This window comes from Pinus tabuliformis, chromosome 1_2, assembly GCF_031772625.1.
Source record: "Pinus tabuliformis cultivar Carrire ecotype Pingquan chromosome 1_2, CPIR1, whole genome shotgun sequence".
In the NCBI taxonomy this organism is placed as follows: Eukaryota; Viridiplantae; Streptophyta; class Pinopsida; order Pinales; family Pinaceae; genus Pinus; species Pinus tabuliformis.
Window position 1 is genome coordinate 24344704 of NC_142298.1, and position 21654 is coordinate 24366357.

At 34.4% G+C, this 21654-nt stretch overlaps 1 protein-coding gene across 1 annotated transcript; it reads right to left on the reverse strand.

The window, feature by feature from the left end:
- Positions 1–19652: 19652 nt before the first annotated feature.
- Positions 19653–21323, reverse strand: LOC149204145 (thaumatin-like protein). The gene is made up of 5 exons (XM_089397054.1): positions 21319–21323; positions 20857–20944; positions 20728–20770; positions 20235–20342; positions 19653–20131 (listed from the first exon to the last, which is right to left on the reverse strand). The coding sequence occupies exons 1-5, from the start codon at positions 21321–21323 to the stop codon at positions 19653–19655; spliced, it is 723 nt and encodes a 240-aa protein (XP_089253180.1).
- Between the last annotated feature and the right edge of the window lie 331 nt (positions 21324–21654).

Genomic DNA, 21654 nt, shown 5'->3' on the forward strand with positions numbered 1-21654 from the left:
AGGAAATGCCGTGTATAGCGATTCTCCCTTACATGATTTGATGAGATGAAAGTAGGTGCGCAGAATTCCTTCGGTTGCGTTGCGTTGGTTGGTTGGTTGACGCTGTGGGTGGTAGAAAGATGGCGACTGTGAAAAGAAATATCAGTGTGTTCTCACGTTTACCGCTCTGTCATTTTTGAACGGGTATAGGCTCTCGAAAGTTGAAAGAAAATAAAAAATTGCAAATGGCCAGTTAAGTGATTCCAGGAAAATATAGGAGGGGAATTCTTTAAAAATTTGGTTGCAACGTGTCCATCCAGCCGATCAACCCCACCATAGAAACCTCCATCATACTAAACCACTTTTTTGGACGACAATACAGATCTTCATTACTAAATTGGACATTTTGCAGCAATATATTAACACTAAGCCATTTACATTATTGATTTTGGTATTAAGGTTTTATTATTTGGTATTAAGGTTTTATGATTAAGAATTTAGTACGTGATGATTTTTTCCATAGAATTTGGTATATTTTTTATTTTCAATAATATTTTATTAAAATATTTAAAATTCACAAGTGTTTTGGTATTTTATTTATATATTTTATATTTGTGATGTTAAATTTTATGATGAAATTATTGTTAGTGACAGAAATTAATTTGAAGACTATTTGAAATTTTCTGATATGAATTGTGTGGAACTTTTTTTTGTTAGACATTTTGGGTGGACATTCTACCCATTTTGAAAGACTAAAAATCAGATATATATTAATCGATTTAATCCCTGGTTATATTTTAAGCAGAGGTTAACTTTGATATTAAATGAAACGATGTTATCCTTGAGATGGTGCAAAGTAAAATTTGATTAAGTTTAAATAATTCATAAAACAATTTTAACTCTATGGTGCACTCTTATTTAATCGAGATGAGGCTCAATCAATTGCAGTCATCCTTTCATACAGGTGATAAGAAATGAAAACTAACATGATTGTTTTATTTAATATTCCCAAACAGTTAAATAATAATAAGATTATATTGAGGAAATCAACAATAATATTCTCAAACAGTTAAATAAGATTATATTGAAGACATCAACAATAAATGAATGTAGTAAGACTCAAGTGAATTCAAGATAAATGTAGTCATCTCAACTAACTGTGACACTTAGATGGATGACTATGACACCTATTAAGTGATTGCAATTAAATTCTCCAACACTCCCCTTTAATTTGAAGCACACAAAAGTCCACATAAATGTTTAATTAAGATGCCTAGTGGTCTATGTCTCAGCCAGACTTGTAATTTAAAAAATTGACCTCAACTACATTTACTTTTCATCTTCTCTTCTTCCTTATCCTTTAAAACTTAGTTTCTTCATTTCCTAATGTAGGTCTTCCATTGTTCGAGGCTGTCTAAGTATGTCTTGGACTTCTTCAAAAAACAATGCCTATGTGGACTATTGCCACATGTCATCTTTTGTAGTGTTCTTTTCATCGTCCATCTTTTGCTGCAACATAAGTCCATAATACAATTTCATCTCTTTATGACTCCAATACCTGAAAAATTCATTAATATTGTCATCATCAAAGTTGTCTTTAAGGTTCATTGTTGCAACCTCTATGCAGACTTCATCTAGACATGGTGTTGCAAGTCATGCTTTAAGGAAATTTAACTCTTCTTCATAATCGATCTGTATACTTGCACATTGAAATCAATGCTAGAGTTAAAAATATTTGCAGAACCACTTTGGTTTTGTTCCTTATGCTTTGTAATGAGAGTTTTCTCTTGTTGCACTTCTAGCTCTTCTTCTGCCTCTGTCTATGTTTTCTCCTTGTGGGCTTCCTTCTTTTCCTCTAGCTCTACCTCTGTCTCTAGCTTTGTCTTTATCTCTTCCACTTCTGTAGTAATGTGTGTTGTTGCAGACACGTTATCTTGCACTTATTTTCCAGATTCAAGTGGGATTATCTCACCAAATATCATCATGTCAATATGATGGTTTTATTACATCATCTGCAACCACTCATATTTACTCAACAAATATTCATCAATTTTTACATCAACTATATTAATTGATGGATTTACCATAGTATTGCCTACTCCAATGGTAGCCACACTGTCATCAATAAGATCTCTTGCTCGATTCACCAAATTGTCATCAACAAGCTCTCTCGTTGGATTGACCAAGTTGTAATCAGCAAGTTATGTTGATGGAATCACTAAATTGTCATCCACTTGTGGTTGCGTACGTGGTACTGATGGGTATCTATGTGCTCCTTTTCTTCTTCTACAAATTTATCACAATTATCATCCACTTGCGACTTAGCACAGTGGGATTCAACAAAATTTCATCTTCAACTTCAATGATCCCCTTTACAGAAAAACTCCTCTCAAGGGTGTCCCAAGACTCCTTGGTTGTCTTGGCATATGAAATCAAGGGAAGAATGTTTTCATCTACAAATTATTTTATGTATTTTAATGTGAAAGCATCATTTTCCCTCTTCACTTCCAATTCTTTCAAAAACACTTCATACATCTCTAGCTATTGCTTGACTTTTTTAGCATCTTGGATTTTCCCCTTTTTCAGGGTTCACCAACTGCATCTCAATAAGAAAACTGACTTACAGAAAATATGATTTTCTATAATGAAAACATCTTTGTTGTAACTTCTCTTTTTCTAAGCTTCGACAAAAAAAATGGATATACAATTTCTCTTAAAAAACAATGACAGAAACTATCATAAACCCATTCTTTAAATGTGATAATACCCACAACCAACTCGAATGGTTGTTGTTTATTTTTCGAAAATCTCTCTTTAAAAAATAACCCTGAATGAAGCCCTTTTAATATAAGAGAATGATTGTTTTTTAATATAAAAAAACCTTTAGGAATAAAACCCTTTTTACTCAATGGAACATAAGAGTGCCTTTTACACTGAATGTACTCCATTACACAATTTTTTAAGAGAGTCCTCGAAATAACTTTAAAAAAATGTGTTAGCCTTATGAATAAATCATGCTTTCCTTGATGAAAATTGAGTGGGTGCTCCAAATGAATTTCGTGACTCGTACTCCCAAGTGACTTGTCCTCCCAATCAGATTCCATTATTTCTTTGTGTCTTGTGCTCTTTTGTTAATGCTCTTTGTTATGAACAGAACCCGTGTTTGAGCGAGACAGATTGAGACTAATGTGAGACTTTGGCTGCATCACTTCATGAGACTCTTAATGTGAGACTTTGGTTGCATCACTTCACTTTGTGGAGCCCTCATACTTTTCAACAATTTCATTCAAACGTGACGGTGATTTCATGCACCTCGAACCTTGAAACAAACCTCGTGCCTCAACTTGTATGATTTTAGCGCTCTTCTCAATAGACAACCGCTGCGTTGAAACATGGAAGTTGAGAAAATCGTAAGTTTGGCAGGGTCAACACACTTGTTCACTAGGGAGGAGTGCGTTGATCATTAAAAAGAAATTAAAGAAAAAACTTAAAACTTATTTCTTCTTTCTCTTTCAATTGAGGGGGAGATAACGATCTTCTTTATCCTCTTCACAGAATGGACTTCACGCCACTATCTTTTTCAAAACAACGGAGGCCTCTTCTCCTCCTCGAATTCTTGATCTCTGTTGCTCTTTCTAGAGTCTTATGTGACCTGAAGCTCTAATACAATGACAAGAAATTAAAACTATCGTGGAGAAGAGGATTTCTCTTCTTAATATTCTCAAACAGTTAAATAAAATTACATTAGATACATTAGCAATCAATGACTACAGTAAGACGAAACTGAATTCAAGATAACTGGAATAATCTCAACTAACTATGACAATTTGTTGGACGTCTATGAAACCTAGTAAGTGGCTGGAATCATATTCTCCAACAATATGAATCTTTGACCGTGATATGGTATTTATCAAATGGATTATTACTAAGGATACAAAGGCCCCGCCTTTCAAATTCAACCATACATGGTTGAAAGACCTATAAATTTCAGAGCTGGTGCGTGAATCATGGATGCATCCTTTATATTTCGACCTCGATAAGCAGATGGAGAAGGTAAGTTATAAACTAAAAAGATAAAAAAAGGTTGTCAGATGTTGGATCTGTGAGCCTAAAGAGGCCATGTGGAAGGAACTATTATTGAGTAGGAAATTAAGGATCTAGCCCTTTGGATCCATATTTATTTTCCAAGGAGTCTAAGAAGGAAATATTCAATATTATGGAAAAGAGGAATAAAATATCGAAAAATCAAGAAGATGAATGCATGTTTAAAAGTAGAATGTGTTGGATTCATGACAATGACAAGAACACCTGTTTCTTTCATAGGGTGGCCTCCAAAATAAAGAGTGCAAACTCCATATGGTACATAAGAGATGGAGACAGTAATATTCTCTCATGACAGCATGACATTCAGAAAGAAGTTCTTAATTTTTTCAAGTCCCAATCAAATGAAAAAAATATAGTTGATCAAATGGTCATGGCTAATGTGTTCCCTCATATGGTAAATGAAGAAGAGTTGCAGATGATGGATAGGCCAATCTCATTGGAAGAAACAACCTTTGTCCCCACTTGCTATGTGAAACAATCGACTTAATTCTCATTTCTATGTTCATGATTACTATGTCGATTTTATTCATCCAATTTCCTTGTTCGCCAAAGTCTCTATGGATTTTATTCAACCAATTTCTTTGTTCGCCAAAGTCTGTGTTGATTTTATTCATCTAATTTATTTGTTTTCCAAAGACGATTAACATGACGACTATGCAAATTTGCAAGACAAACACGACTAATGGGAAAATTTCATATGCTTGGTAATTCTACAAGGCTAATATGAGTGCTTGACAAGTAGATCAAACAGTAAATTTCTTTGTCATCTACATGCAAAACAAATCCAATCAAATCCATATTCACATAATTCCTTTAGTCCCAGTAATCGATCTTTTTCTCAAATTAGGTTATATTTTAAGTGGAGGTTAGCTTTGATGTTAAATCAACCTATGTTATCCTTAAGATGGTGAAAAGTAAAATTTGATTATGTTTAAATAATTCATAAAACAATTTTAACTCTATGGTGCACTTTTATCTAATCGAGAGGATCAATCGATTTCCATCATCATCCTTTCATATAGGAATCTTTGATCGTGCCATGATATTTCTCGAATGGAGTGGTGCTAAGAATATGTGGTTGAAAGACATAGAATTTCCAGAGCTTGTGCACGAACCATGGATGCATCCTTTATATTTTGACTTGGATAAGTATATGGAAAAGGTAACATATAAACTAAAAAGATAAAAAATGTTGACGGATCTTGGATCGGCACGCATAAAAAGGCCATGTGGAAGGAATTATTATCGAGCAGCAAAATTAATGATCTGATGGACCCTTGAGATTCAGAGTTATTTTCCAAAGAGTCTAAGAAGGAAATATTCAATCTTATGGAGAATAGGAATAAAATATTGAAAAATTAAGAAGATGAATGGAGGTTGATCAGTTGTATATGCGGTGAAAATACTGATGCTAAACTTTTAATTGACTCATATGTTACAACTACTTATTGAAGTTTGTATATGAAAAAGCTATATAAAACAATACTGATGCTAAACTTTTAATTGACTCATATGTTACAACTACTTATTGAAGTTTGTATATGAAAAAGCTAGATAAAACAATGACATCAATGTTTAAACGTGAGAAAAGTGAGTGTCAAAAAAATGATGGTCATATCATAGAAACAATTGCATGACTTGGAAAATCTTTATTGGACTTATAGAAAATGTCTACACAACAAGTTGTATAGATAGTGTTGTTAATGCCACTGAATACTAGTTCAAGAAAATGTATATTTATTAATACTTCAGCGATAGATGATTAAACATTTTTACTAAAGAATCCAAAAGACATAGAACATGAACTCAATGATTATGAAAACATAGCATGTTTACTAATTATCAATCATTATGTGCAATGACCATAAAACATTAAACATGTATGTTTAGTGGAATTTGCATCATGTTATACACTAAAAAAAAAGTGGTGTCTTTGATAGACCATATGTTATAAGGTATGCAAAGTATAATAAAAATATTGATGTTGATAACTATTGCTGAGAATTATTAATGTTGTATGTCCCATATCGTATTGACGAGAACATATTTAAAGAACAATATTTGAGTTGGGAGAATTCATATTTCTTATTTGAGAAAATCATAAAATATAATGAGAAAAAAACAATGACATTATGGGTTGATATTGATAGCATAGTTGTTGAGCTTGAAAACAAAGATCGTGAATTGCTTGAAATAAATTTGCCTACATCTGAAGAAAAATGTTATCAAGAATATGATATCAACTGATATTTTCAATATTTGCAAAAGGTTATAAATGAAAAAACAATTGTTGAGAGGCCTTATCAACTTGTAAAACAATGACAAGTACTAGAAGAAATAGAATTCTATGAAACAATGAGAATTCTTGACCCGTAATAGGAAAACATAGTGAAACAAATAGTGGATGAGAAAAAAATCCAAATGACCCATTGTACGTACTTGTAACAGGTGGTGTGGGCATTAGAAAAATGTTTACCATTATAACACTATTCTAATCTCTAATTCATTTGTACAACAACATGTTCATATATTACCTAGATCAATTGAAAGGAATTATCACTGCATATATAGGGAAGGAAACTTTCAATGCAGGTGGTCTAACATTGCATTATACATTCCATTTACCATCTAATAAATTAGAATATATTTTGCTTAAAAGTGAAAAATTAGACACATTGACAAAACATTTTGAACAACTTCATGTTATGTTGATTATTAAGGCATCTTTGATAGGTTCAACATTATTATACCACGTTGCTAAAAACTTATGTGAAATTAAGCATACTCCATTGGCTTATTTTGGAAATATTGATGTAATATTTTCAAGTGACTTGTTCCAAGCGCAACCGATCAAAGATTCTTGTCTTTTTGGGAAATTAATTTTAGCAGGGAAAAAACTAATATATAGTTTCTGGAAAGAGAAAGTGAAATGCTATGAATTGCATACAATAATGTGTTAAAAATATAATAAGTATGTTAAAAATATAAAGAATAAATAAACTCCTTTATTTATTTATATATAAGCCCAACCACCTGGTCTCTCTTGCATAGGCTCACAAACCTTTACTTTGAGCATTCACTGTTGTTCCCTTAAATATATTGGTTTCATATATGGATGGATATGGTTCCACCCCAATCCAAACAACACTGGTCCACACAACTCTATAGCGTATTCATATTTGTTAGATCAATATTTTGACCCACGCTCTACTAGGTGGAAACTAAAATTGGATCTACTCAAATAGGATTTTCCAGAAATGAATGGAATCACACAAAGGGGTGAACATTTCTAAACATAAGGCAAGGCAGGGAACTTCTCTCGTCGTCTGGCGTTAGTGTCAATATTTCTTTCTACATTGTGTACCTCTCCTATCACCAGAAGACCTATCCGATCAATGGAGCTATTAAGACATATCATTAGCACAACCCAGACCAGGGCATAGAAACCTAGGTCTTAGGAAGAGGGCATCCATAAAACCATTGACTAGTTAGTACCTGGGGGCGTACCTCTTGGACAGGATGATCGAAACTTTGATGATCGGAGAATACTTACTTCGGGATGGGACAACAAGGATTGACTTAGCTTATAAAGGAAGGAGCAAGGGTTGTTCCATCGATTGAGTCATGGCGAACAAAATGGAGTAGTAGCTAAGAATGAACCCGGTTTAGATAGTATGGTATGTATGCTTGGGTGGTGAAATCACTCCCACCAATAGCTCGGCTTATGGATGGTCCTGTGTCTAAATATTGAGAGAAATCTATTTAGATGGCGAAAGTTCACATTGTTCCACTGCCCAATGACCATACTATGGGCCAGGGAGTAGGGCGAGGGCAATTGAGAAATAAATATAGTGTCTACTAGAAACTGATCCTTCTCTACCAACCATCACAGAAAGGAGAGCGATGGAAGATGGATAGGACAATGGATTGGTATGGAATAGATAGAAATATAGATACAGATACATATAGACGAAGATTGATGTCGATGCTCTAGACTATGCACCCCGCCTACTATTAATTAAAGGGGCGGATTATGCCACCCACCTTAGCTCGTGTTGCATTCACACCGGTAGCTTAGTTGCTTCACAAGAGATCGAGGATCAACCTTAGCTATGATTAGTGCAGGATCTAACCAATTCTTAGATGGGAGATCGAGTAAATTATCCTAAGGGAATGGGGTAAACTCTCTCCCTTGTCTTGGGTAAGTGAGGGTCTCTCCCAAAAAATTAATAATTAGAGAAAGTGCCTAAATTCTTATATAAGGGAGGCGGGACTGTACATACGATGCGGGGTATTGCATCCATTGAGTTCGGGTGTGCACTCCATAGAGATGTGGGGTATTGAACCCATGTAGAAGGATGTATCAACCAACCTATGCATTTATCTATATTACCATAAAATCTTGTCCATGAAATGCCCTACTATTATTTGAGCATAGATAGATGCTTGCTCCTAAAGAGTGGAATGAGACACAGATCTGGGGAACAAAGATATGAATTGGTGGGGCTTCACAACTCTTTTTGATAGAATGAAGCCTCTCCTCCCCTAATTATTATATAAAGGGATTGATGTTTTGGGATAAGTGCTTGAACGAGATCAACAAGTTATTCTATCTACAGCCATGGGTAGAAATATTACACACGTAATAATTGGCTATGGGAGTTTTCGGCCATTGAAAATGACTGCGTTACCACCAGCCCCGTTACTAGTAAAACTATTCACCGCAGTTATTTACTATTCGGTAGTTCTATCTTTAAAGAGTACATAATACTAATATGATGGCTCCCATAGAATGACCTGTAGATGAGACAATTCAACAACTGAGATGTCAAGATCGTACAAATTGGAATGGTACAATACTGCGCGCGTATGAAATGGAACAATTATGCCCTTTCTATTTCATTTTCGGGGGTGAGGTTACAACTCAGTGAATGAAGGAGCAAAGGCTACCATAGAATGATCCCACAAATGGTAAGAAACAGTTAGCAACCTAGACGCTAAAACTAATGATTGAGTTGATTCGAGTTCAATATGCTCATGCCCAGGAGGACTAGGTAGGTGTACAAAGTTGTTTCGCCTTTCGGTAGCATTTATGTCTCTATTTCCAATAGCACCGTGGTATTTCTCTCATCAACAAATATTCAAATCATATCCACCGTTATTTTCACGTATGTAATAATCGGACATGCTCATAAATCCCCTTTCATAATAGTAGGGTGGTTATTGTTGTTGCTCATACGTATATAGTCTATCTTATGAACCCTCTTTCTTAGCTATATAAAGTCCCTCTTTTCAAGAAAGGGAAATACTTTGGATTTGTTTCCATGTAGATTATGTTGAATAGATGATGTTGAGCGAAAGGAAAGAACCAGTACCCATTGAAGCAGATCCAGTTGAATTAGTAACAAAGGCAGAGGCATTAGGAGCTTCACCCATTGATTCAGTAGACCTAGCATTCCGACCAAATTGATACCTCACAAGGATAAATTCCGTTGATCGAGCTTATTAACTTGAGGACCTAGTTTCATATCCAATTGAAATTGATCCGCCACCACCCGTTAACCTATAACCAATTTTTATTTTTGATCCACTCTTGTTGTCATGACCCACCGTATGTGCGCTTCACTTGAGGCATCCCTTCTAGTTCGCGATCGATATTGAGATTCATTTATAGAAGATCGAGAGCCCATTGGAAAGGAAACAAAGGTAGTAGCACTAGGAGCAAGGGTATAGAAGGCAGTAACATAAGCGTAGGCGGAAAAATAAGGAAGGGGCAGCTAATCAAGTTGAGTCAGTATCCGTCCGAGCATATTTCATAACATTGATTCCTTTTAGATAGCCAACTTGTCCCCCAGTGCTAGTAGCAGGTGATCTAGTATAAGCAAATCCAGTTAGAGATCAAGATGTAAATCCGGATGCGAAGCGGAAGACCCATTAAGTTTGATAGCCAGCACCCCGCCTGAGATCCTTTCCAATGCCAGTACTTCTTTACGCGGTTCCATACCCGCCTGCCATCACCAGCAAAAGAAGAACCAGCTAATGCTACATCAACTGAGAGATCAAAGTAATTTGATTGAGTAAAAGCATCATAAGCACCAATAGGAGTAGCACCAATAAGAAAGACCCATAATGAATACAACGCCCTCACCAGCTAAGGTAGAAGATCCCACCAATCGGGGGCAAGAGAATTCCAATGACCCAGGAAGCAATTGAAGTTGACCCATAACCACCAGTAATGGAGGCGTGTGTTTACTGAGTTTCTCTCGCAACTTAAGAATCGATAGCCCTCAAATCTGCAATGGGTTATGCATTTCATTTGGCATCCCTACCTATTGACCACAGGCATGGCCCGCTATCCCATACCTATACATATGTTTGTAGATCATCAAATGCATTGGTTCAGCTCAAATCGTCTGGTCCAATTGAAGAAACATAAGGGGACAAATCAGAAAAAGCAATAGTTTCAGCAACATCCGAGACAATTGTAGCTTCAGATTCAGTTGACCAAGTTTAATAATTAGATCAAAATCTAAGGCCATATCCACCTCGCTATGTAGTGGAATCTATTGACCCATAACTAGCAAATGATCATGTAATTTTTGACCTAGAACCAAAAGCACCAAAGAAAGTACCAAAGTGAAATGGAGATTGAATTCCCATTCTATAACTAGTGAATGGACAAATTCCAAATTGATAGCTTGTTCGAGCACTTTTTCCTGCATCCCTTCTGGTTTTATATTGATAACCAAGGGCATCACCCATAGTTGCATTTGATATGGTCAAAGAAGCAACTTCCCCACCAACGCTTCACCTAGCGTACCTTCTAGACCAAGATGCAGTTCCATCAAATCCAAGCGTGGATACATGTGCATAGGTTGCATCTGTGTAGAGAAAATCTCCACTTAGACCTTCCTTTTTGAGAGCCTGTTTACCTTGATCTAGCTGCAGCACTAGTTATTGGACAGATATATGGGAAGGATGATGCAGGTGGTGCTTCAATGGGATCTGCTTCCATCGTTTCAAGTGTGTAGGCTATCTACTGTATAGGTGGTTTCATCATAAACATAACCTTTCAGGACAATGACTATCTCGAGCCACCTCTGGGCACCAAATAGGTTCATTTGACTTAGTAAGTATGCAATGCGCCCAATAGGTAATTATTACAGGTGCTACCCTGAAATGGGATAGAGGAGGAATAACTGAACTAGTTTGGTTCTTTCCCTAACCTGGTCATGATGTTGACTTTGATGCCAGTTCTATTTATACGGGTCAAACTCAATCAATTGGATCTTCCGCAGTTGGGTCTGCTCGAACGGAATCAATAGAAACTGCTTGCTTCAGATCTGCTCCTGCCTTTTCCTTTAGTGTTATTTATTTTGTTGGCTTTTCCCTTGCTTGCTCGGATGCTTCCTCTTATCATGTAACCTTTGTTGATGCTCGCTCGGATGCCCAATAATAGACTATTTGGTCACCTACCACAGGTACAGATGGATTTGGATCTTCATATGGAAAAGGAAGAGGCTCTATCATTTTCTCTGCTTCCAATGTGATTGCCTTTGTTTATTACCAAGCTGAGGGTGGGTAAACTAGGTACTTTTGGATTTGTGCCTAGGAGCCAAAGCATCACCATTTCTCAGGCCCAAAGAGAAGTATATAAAGGCTGAGGTCTCGCTAAGGCTTAAAACTAGGCTCCTACTGTATATTAATATTGGGTGTTGCTTATCTATACGAATACAAAGTCTTGCCTTCCTATAAGGTAGTAAAAGGTGGAAGAACATATAATAGGAATACAATGACGTGGTTGTGTACTATGGAAAGGAAGAATGCACGATTCTCCACCTCTTTGAGCGGTATGTTACTGGATAAAAAGAGTCTAAATAAGAATGGACTGCTTAACCTATACCTGTCTATGTATGTGCTATTTTTATTGTCGATATAGCTATGAATGTATCTGTTTATGTCTCTGAGTATGTATCTATTACTGTCTTTGCTTTGGTGGATAAAGGCACATCTAATTGTTGATGTTGAATAAGTTCTCCTAGTGACTTTATGAATAACGATGTTGCCTATAACTCTCTTATGTAGATCCCCGGTAAGGGGCAATCACTTTGCCTGGATCAGGTAATAGGATATCAAAATACTATTCTTATAATTAGACTGAACTTATACTAGCTTATACTCTATAAGGAACATTAGGAATCTCTAAGGAATATTATATTGAACTCCTCACTCTATAGAGACAACAACAAAGTTCCTACAACAACTCTTATTCTAAAATGCACTCTTATTAGTTTATATGTTCTTCTTCTTTATGAACTATATGTATAACAGGTAGGTGGTGTTCTACACTAACAATACGTAATCAAGGGGAGTGAAGTATCTGGTGTATTATGTTGTTTCCCCTTCCTTGTGGCATTAGTGTATCTTACTGTTGTTGATAAATTCATAAAGAGTAGTAAAGTAATGAGGGCAATAAATAGAGGACTTTAGTAAGAAAGGTTAAGGATGGAGAAGTCTAACTATAGGGCAATGGCAAAGAAATAAGAAGGGTAGTTATTAGTTTAATAGTACATCTCTTGATTGGATGAGTGGATCATCCACCATAGATCCTATCCAATGGAGTACCTTATATTTTAAGAGCCCTCAAAGCTCTTGAAAAGATTCATCGAGAAATAATCATATTATATATGTAATAGGATGAGACAACACCCCAACAAAAGAAAGTGAATGATAGGTTAGTTTACTTTGGCTAATGAAATACTACTACCCATGCCCCTACTATCTCTTCAACCTATTCCTCTGCATGTTCTACTTCCACTAATCGTGGTGCTTTTACCACCTTAGCTGTCTGAGCTTCCTTCTTTAGCTACATGCATAGTAGCTCTGTTAGGGTCAATTGCTTGTCTCCTCAAATTGTTCTATAGTTCCCCAGGCGGTTTCATAGTCCCCAATAGCAATAGATATAATGCCTTTGGAACTTGCATTCCATTGCACACCTTGCCCATTGAACCCTACTCATCACCCTCTCTTTACCCGAAAAGCAAGCCCCCATTGAAAATCAATGTATAGTTTTGCAAACTTGAATGTCATGATGACACACCCCACCCTTTTGAACAATGCTGGGGAATTTTAATAAATTAATTTCTAATTTTCCATTAGGGTCTCTTCTATATAACTTATCTATCAGCGTTGATGTTTTATTTCCACTCTTTATTGCCATGATGTACTATAGAAGGTTAAATAAGCATTCAACCATATTGTTGTGATGTGATTTTTAGTGCCAAATTTAACTAGGCATCACCTTTATCTTTTTCAATGGCTAGAGTTTACTGTTGCATAAGCAGTCTTTCTTCTTTCACTGCTAATCTTGTATTTGCATGAGGTGGCCTCGCATATCAACAATGTTTTCCTAAAGAAAGTTACACTGGCAACCACGAAAGCATATTTTCCTTTATTTCTCTGTAGTAGTGCACAAGTTATTTTGTTTATGGAAATAGTAGTTTCTCATCAATTCCTTTCCATTTTATTATTATCTTTATATACATATTTCTTCTCATAGTCATATTAGACGTTGTGATATTCTTCAACAATTGGACGTTGTGATATTCTTCAACAGTTGGGTGAGATTATTTAAATTTTTTTTGTAAACCCTTAGTCAAATAATGTATTGGACGTTGTGATATTTTTCAATAGTTGGGTGAGATTATTTGAATTTTTCTTGTAAACCCTTAGTCAAAGAGTTGTTTTTTGGATGGGCCACCTATATTTCCATTTTATTATTATCTTTATATACATATTTCTTATTTATTTTCATAGCTGTATTGGACGTTGTGATATTCTTCAACAATTGGATGAGATTATTTAACCTTTTCTTGTAAACCCTAAGTCAAATAGTTGTTTTCTGGATGGGCCACCTAGCTTTCCATTTTATTATTATCTTCATATACATTTCTTCTCATTGTTGTATTGGACGTTGTGATATCTCCAACAGTTGGATGAGATTATTTAACTTTTTCTTGTAAACCTTTCGTCAAATAGTTGTTTTCTGGATGGTCCATCTAGCTGCAAATTTTGTTTCCACCCACAAACTGGAGTTGACCATGGAGTTTCGGAAGAATCTTCAATATTCTGCAGATCTAGAGTGAGACTCTTTAACTTTTTCTTGTAAACTCTTCGTCAAATACTTGTTTTCTGGATGGGTATTAGTACCTATGAAGGTCTTGATTGCTATAACAACCCTCTGAATTCCTATAACAACCCATTTCAACTTCAAATATTCTTTTATCATTCACTTCGTTTAGGCATTTCTAGATAGTCCCAACTTCGTTATAAACAACAAAGATGATGTGTAACTACTAGTTATAGTTTAAGAGTGTAACTACTGGTTATAGTTTAAGAGTGATAAGTCGTATGAAAGCAACACCATGTAACTGAAAGCTTTTACGTAGAGTATAAGACTAGCGAGCTTGATAACAGTAATTGAATACACATTCTATGCTAATTATACTATCACTAATCAAATACACACTATTCTAATCATAATAGTATAGTACGCTTTGTTAGTAATCAATAGCTTAACCAAGCTCAAAGATCTAATTTACACATAATCTTTTGCACCTCTTGTAACTTTTTGAAAGATCTTATTTACACGGAATATTTTGCACCTCGTATAATTTGCAACAACGCTACTAATGCAAGTGTAGGTGCAATTGTTGACTCGGTAGGAACTTGTTTCTTGCAACACCTCTTGTTATTATAAATATGATACTACAATAAACATTGTAATATTCTTATTGTAGATATCATACTGCATAGAATTCAGTTTATTTATCAAAGGTATCGATGGATTTTATGTAACGAAGAGAGAATTCAGTATGATAAGCAAGCATGGATTTTGTTGTGATATCATTGGGATTTCGGTAGACATCTTGGCACCCGTCTATTTTTCAAATCAATGCTTTGCAGCTACCGTAGGAGGGAGTTATGGAGAGAGGCACATTGAAACCATCGATTACAGAGATGTCATAGTAATGTAAGTTGTTGCCCCCATTCAGAGTATATTCAACTAACCTTGTAGGAGGCTATCCTGAGACTATACAAGTGAGCACATGTTTTTTTCTTCCAAATGATTTCATGCAGAAGATTACTCCATGGAATAATATTTCAGTAAAATAATGTTGAAAAAACTTAGGATGCATGTATTTTTTCCAAATGATTTCATGTAGAAGATTACTCAATGGATACGAGTAAAGTGTGAAGCTTCCCTTCGTGTAAGTGGGATAATTAATTGACACTGGTCTTCGTAGATGTTAGAAGTCCTCTTGTATTTTGCACCTCCAGTCCAGTATTTAAAATGTAAACATTACAGGGTGAATTATAACTTTTTGTTGATCAAAAAATTAATTCATTGTCAATTTATTAAATGTAAACATTGAAGGATGAATTATAATTTTTTGTCAAACAACAAATTAATTCATTGTCAATTTATTATGGGATGTGCTATATCTTACGAGCTGCTGCAGGGATAATAACACATAGATTCATATTAAAATAAATAAATATTTATTTATATAAATATATAATAAGGAATGATATAATTAAATTATAATATTTTATATTATACATATTTACATGTAATATTTTTTAATATTATAATTAACATATAAAAAATATTAAAATTTTAGAAAAATTAATAAATATTATATATTATTTTTATAATCAATAACTATAAAATAATTAAACATAAATTATTCTTTTAATTGCTTCTTTGTATAATATTTTTTATGTTGGTAAAAAATATGAAATGTGTCATGTTTCATAATTCAAATGATCATTGCATACGATATTACAGTAACAACTATTGTAAGTGCACAATTGTGGGTTATCGACATGAGTCTCACTATAGCAGTGGTCGACTCCTTGCCATGCGTGTGATTTAATTAATGATTTTATATTCATAACAATCTTTATCCAGGTCTATTATTCAAAGTCATTACATACAAATATTTTAAAAACAAAATAAAAAAATTCTCGCTTTCACAAGATTTGAGAATAATAAAATTGAAAAAATATTTAAATTACTTTAATATACCTTTACTTACTTGGCAATAATGAGATAATTACAATTTATAGGTTGCATATAAAGTATTATAATGGTAACATTATCATCATGTAGAATTTATGGTCACATACATGTACTTTATTAAATAAAAGCTCACAATACTACTATGCAGGTTTGTTTGACATTTTCATCGTGATTTGATTTTCAATAAATTTAGGATGATTTAGTTTTGGATCAATGATATTGGATTATTATTTAAAATTGTTGATTTTAATCTATGAAAGTGAAAGCTAGTTTTTTTAGGGTAAGGAAATAACGAAAATGGTTAATTATTAGGAAAAACACATTTATGGAGTGAAAATGCATGTAATAAAAGTGTTAACTAAAGATAAATTTGTATAATAAAAATCATTAGCAACACATCCAACGGAGTTTTCCATAGAGAATTCAATGATGACTTTGAAAGTAATTTCAACAGTTGGAAGTTGGGCTCGGTATATTAATGAACAACTTCCAAGCAAGGAGGCCTAAACTCTGACTCTAAGTCGAAGCAGGCCTATCAGGTTTGGCCTAGGCGGAGCTGACTATACTTAGGTGTTACATTTAATTGGGGTGCGAAGTAGAAAGGCAAAAGGAGGGAGTCAGGCTCGATATATTAATGATCGAGTGAATTGAACTTTCATCAATAATTTATGTATGATTGTAGGGACTGGACGGACACCGCGAACACTTAGCATAGTAGTTCAGGTTATATCATGTGGGATTTATGGCCATGACTCACATCCATGCAAGTTTAAAGGGTTTGATGGTTCATAATTTCGAGGTTGCATACAAAGTATTATAATGGTCAATCTTATTACCATGTCGAATTTATGGTCAGATCCATGCAATTCATTAAATAAAAGCCTGCAATACTACCATGAATGTTTGCTTGACATTCCCATTCATGATTTTCTGTAAAAAAAAATATCTGTAAATTTAGGATGTTTTAGTTTTGAATCAATGATATTGGATTATTACTTAAAATGGTTGATTTTAATCTATTATTATAAGAATTGGCCTTTCTTTAGGGTGAGAAAATAACTTAAATGTTTAATTATTTGAAAAATCACATTTATGGAGTGAAAATGTTTGTAATCAAAATCATAAATAAATTTGTATAATAAAAATTATTAGCAACACATCCAGCGGTGTTTTCCCTAGAAAATCCAATCAAGATAACTGCGAATGGACTAGTCAAAGATCAGCTTAGGGTTTGTTTACACATTGTGCAGAGAAGAAAATAAACTCGACTCTGATCTCATAGTAGGGACGATTTCCAAATTTCCACCAGTGGAACCCAGAATGTGGAAATTTACAAAGGGCCACGACATCTCTTTTTCCATAAATTCAATTCGTATTAATTTTAATTGTTTCTTTCGTTAAGTCCACAGTTACATACATGATCAAAATCGAAAATGGAACATAATCCAACACAATATCCATCGATGTTGGTGATTTGATGTCTTTTCTTTAGAAAATGATTGTTTACATTGTTTTTAGGCATTGATTCTTTGCATACAGGTTCATGCTTTTAGGCTTACATCAAACAAGAGAAGTTGGGGAAAACTAAAAGATTGAGGAACTTTCAATTAAAGAATGGGGTTTCTCAAATGAATTAACAAATAAGGATTAGGAACTTTTAATTAAGGAATGGGTTTTCTAAATGAATTAACAAGTGGATATTAAGTGGATATTAAGTGGATATTAAGATAGAGTATAATGAATTTTAGAAAATCCAAAATGGATTGCAAAACTTATAAGATAGTTTGGGTCAAAAGGGCAGAGTAGGGAATCTGTAGCTAACAATTTTAAAAGATTGAAAGATTGGGGAATTCACTACCAAAGATAGATGCCACCATGGATCAAAATTATTGTAAACCTAAGTAATAATGTATCCAAAGAACTAGAGTTACCTTGAGGTAGGATAGGTGGCAAAAGCTACATAGAGCCACTCTAGACAAGCACAACAAATATTGGGATATCTCCAGCACACAACCTAAATTATATGCCAACTTGAATTTGAAATCCCCAACCTATTCTCCCTGTTCTATCAACAGTAACCCAAAGATATCCATAAATGTCAAGGAAAAGATCTTAAAATAGTAAGAAGGTTCAACTTTGCAAGGGATTTGTTCATGGACGTGAAGCCAACCAAAATTCTCACTCTTTTTATATTGTTCCACAACTGTAGCATCAACATTTCTTAAAATAAGATAAGTTTAAAATTTTATATCCTTATTATTTGGATAAATACATGTTATCTCATCAATCTACATACACAATTATTCAAGTTACTATCAAAATGAGTGAATATTGGATAAATGCCCTTAACTCTTCCATTACCATGAAAGATTACTAATTAAACTTTTACTTTTCTTTTAAGTAGTTTCCAACTAAGCCAAAAATGTTGCAAAGATATCATCTAAATAAATCTCCATTACCATGCAAAGGCGTGCTATTTAGAAATAGATATATGTTTAATGCATTGAGCATTCAATTTAATATTATTATTAGTATTATGAATATCGCTATATATTATTTTGATTTATGGAATAAAAGATTTGTAACCTTTTCTTTTTTCAATGCAAAGAACTCAAAATATAAATATAATATATGATTTTAAATTGTGTTACATTTTTCCTTTCTCAAACTTATATGTAAATGTGATATGATTAATATTATAAATATAAGAGTGTATGATATAAATGGAAAATACAATTTGTTAATTAATAAAATTACAAAAATATTTTTAATAAAATATATATATATATATATATATATTAACAATAATTAATTAAAAATAAAATTCACGAAATCATCTATATTTATTTAATAAATCATTTAAAATCAATTGATCTACGTTGTAAATATATCTAAATTGATCGATATACACACGATAAAGATATCCAAAATACACGCGAAGTGCATGATATGATGGTGGGGGCTATCGGTTGCCACGCTCCCCACCAGGTTTCGATCCCGACGCTGCGCAGCAACATATATTTGATGTAATGTGGTTGTCCCGTTGTACATATGGTCCCGTTGTACAGACGTATATGATGTAATATGATTGTAACATGTGGCTTCTTCAGCGGGGATCCTTCCCCCTTAAAAAAAAATATCCAAAATAACATCACTCATTTACAAACTAAGAAACAAAAATATTATAAAAATAATTATGCCTTGCCTTTCTCACAGGATAGAACTTCCTTTTTACGGGATACATCTTCTTGCGCACAATGGTACTCTTATTATAAATATGTTAATTGTAATATTCTTATTGTAGATATGATACTGCATAGAATTCGGTTTACCTATCAAAGGTAGGGATGGATTTTATGTAATGAACACAGAATAAGGTATTATAAGCAGGCATGGATTTTATGTAACTAACAGAGAATAAGGTATTATAAGCAGGGATGGATTTTATGTAACGAACAGAGAATTCAGTATGATAAGCTTCTCATCAAGGGCAGAATATAACGTTGTAATTAGCACCAGAAGCACAACCGTGGGTTTCGGTGTTATCACCGGGATATAGGTAGGCATCTGGGAACTTGTCCATTTTGCAAGTGGGTGCAATGCAGCCACCGTTGGAGGGAGTTAGGGAGAGAGGGACATTGAAACCATTAATTACGGAGATGTCATAGTAATCTTGATTGTTTCCCCCATTCAGAGTATATTCAACCAGCGTTGTAGGAGGCTGTCCCGAGAGTGTACAGCTGAGCACGCCGCCACAGTCACCAGTGTTGCAGCTTCCTTTACTAGAGGCATCGAAGGAGCATCTCGTACGTCCCCAAAATATGCCTAAACTTGTTCCTGCGGGCACGTTAACACTGCATGATTGCCCCTGCCCCAGCGCTTGACCGCCACAGACGGGAATTCCTGCGGCCCATACCGTGTATGAACTGTGGTTCTGGATCACAAACGTCGCACCCGTAGCTCCTGCACTTACCAAAGCAAACAAATATTTATTTATGATAGGTACTCACCAAAACAAACAAATATGATACGTACATAAAATACAGTCAATGGATTACCACCTTACCTTGAACATAGAGATTAAATATTAAGGCTAGTGTTGCTGTAACATAAACCAAAACTGCCAATGTTCTTGCCCCCATTGCAACAGCCACCGGCAAGGAATTAAACACAACTACAAAACAGTGCAACACAAGGAAGGAATTGCAGTTGAGCTTATTTCATGCTTGTATATCACAGGTGAGACTCTATATATAGGCGAGGGTAGCCAGCCAAAACTTGATCTTAGCGTAGCGTATAATGCACGAAAGTCATATCAACTTCTAGATGTTCCAAGCCACCTTAAACCAGTGATCACAAATATCCGACGAAATTCTTATTCTATCTGACTGACTATGTGGAAAATTTTACTAAAAAAAATATTAAGATAAAATGTGTGATGTACAATAAGCCACGACAATAGTTACTGAATAAGCTATTGTTTAGTCTAGAAAAAACAAGGCGCAGAGGACACGAGGAAATTTTGGAAGAAAAAGCAAACATCAGAGAGCGTGATGTACAAATGGAGTCGTAGTTTAGTCCCCGCACATTCCAGGAATATCCCTGCACATTCCAAGAATATTTCCGAATAAAATTAAAGAATTCATTTTGATTTTTTTAACAATCTCCAAAATATTTTTAAAACCTACCGTGAAATTAGAAATAAAATTAACACATCCCAAAAGCTTCAGCGTCATCCTCAAACCGGTGATCACGACCTCTGTCCCCACTCCCTGTCTGAAACAATCGATTTAATTCCTGCTTATATTTTAAGCAGAGGTTAACGTTGATATTAAATGAAACGATGTTATCTTTGAGATGGTGCAAAGTAAAATTTGATTAAGTTTAAATAATTCATAAACCAATTTTAAGTCTATGTTGCACTCTTATTGAATCGAGAGGCTCAATCAATTCCAGTCATCCTTTCATACAGGGGATAAGAAATGAAAACTAACATGATTGTTTTATTTAATATTCCCAAACAGTTAATAATAATAAGATTATATTGAAGAAATCAACAATAATATTCTCAAATAGTTAAATAAGATTATATTGAAGACATGGTGGTTGGGACGTAGGAATATTGCCCTTCCCACCCGGGTTCGAATCACGCCATGCACGCTGTGATGCTATATGCATCATATGTTGACTATTGTTGGGTTGCTGTCAGTGTGATTGTTGGGTCCCTATAATACTAGTGATTACCCCATTACTATTGTAGTTATACCCCTTATTTATATTGTTGTGCCCCTATTACCCCCATATTGTTATTTCTGTGCCCCATAGAATCCCTCTATTGTTATTTTTGTGGCTTTATATTATTATTGTTAGGTCGGCTGGATTATATTGTGACTCCTTAGACTCCTATATATAGAAAGGAGGTTTTTTCATTTGTATCATCCAAGAATTGTTCATTTATGTAATGTAAAGGAGGTTTCCCCCTCGAA

Bases quoted from the DNA above. Each gene is read 5' to 3' on its own strand.
- LOC149204145 (XM_089397054.1), bottom strand. The intron at 20,771-20,856 runs GTAGGTTTTAAA...TGGAATGTGCAG, and splicing joins ATTTTATTTCTAATTTCACG to GGATATTCCTGGAATGTGCG. The intron at 20,132-20,234 runs GTAAGGTGGTAA...TGGTAAGTGCAG, and splicing joins ATTTAATCTCTATGTTCAAG to GAGCTACGGGTGCGACGTTT.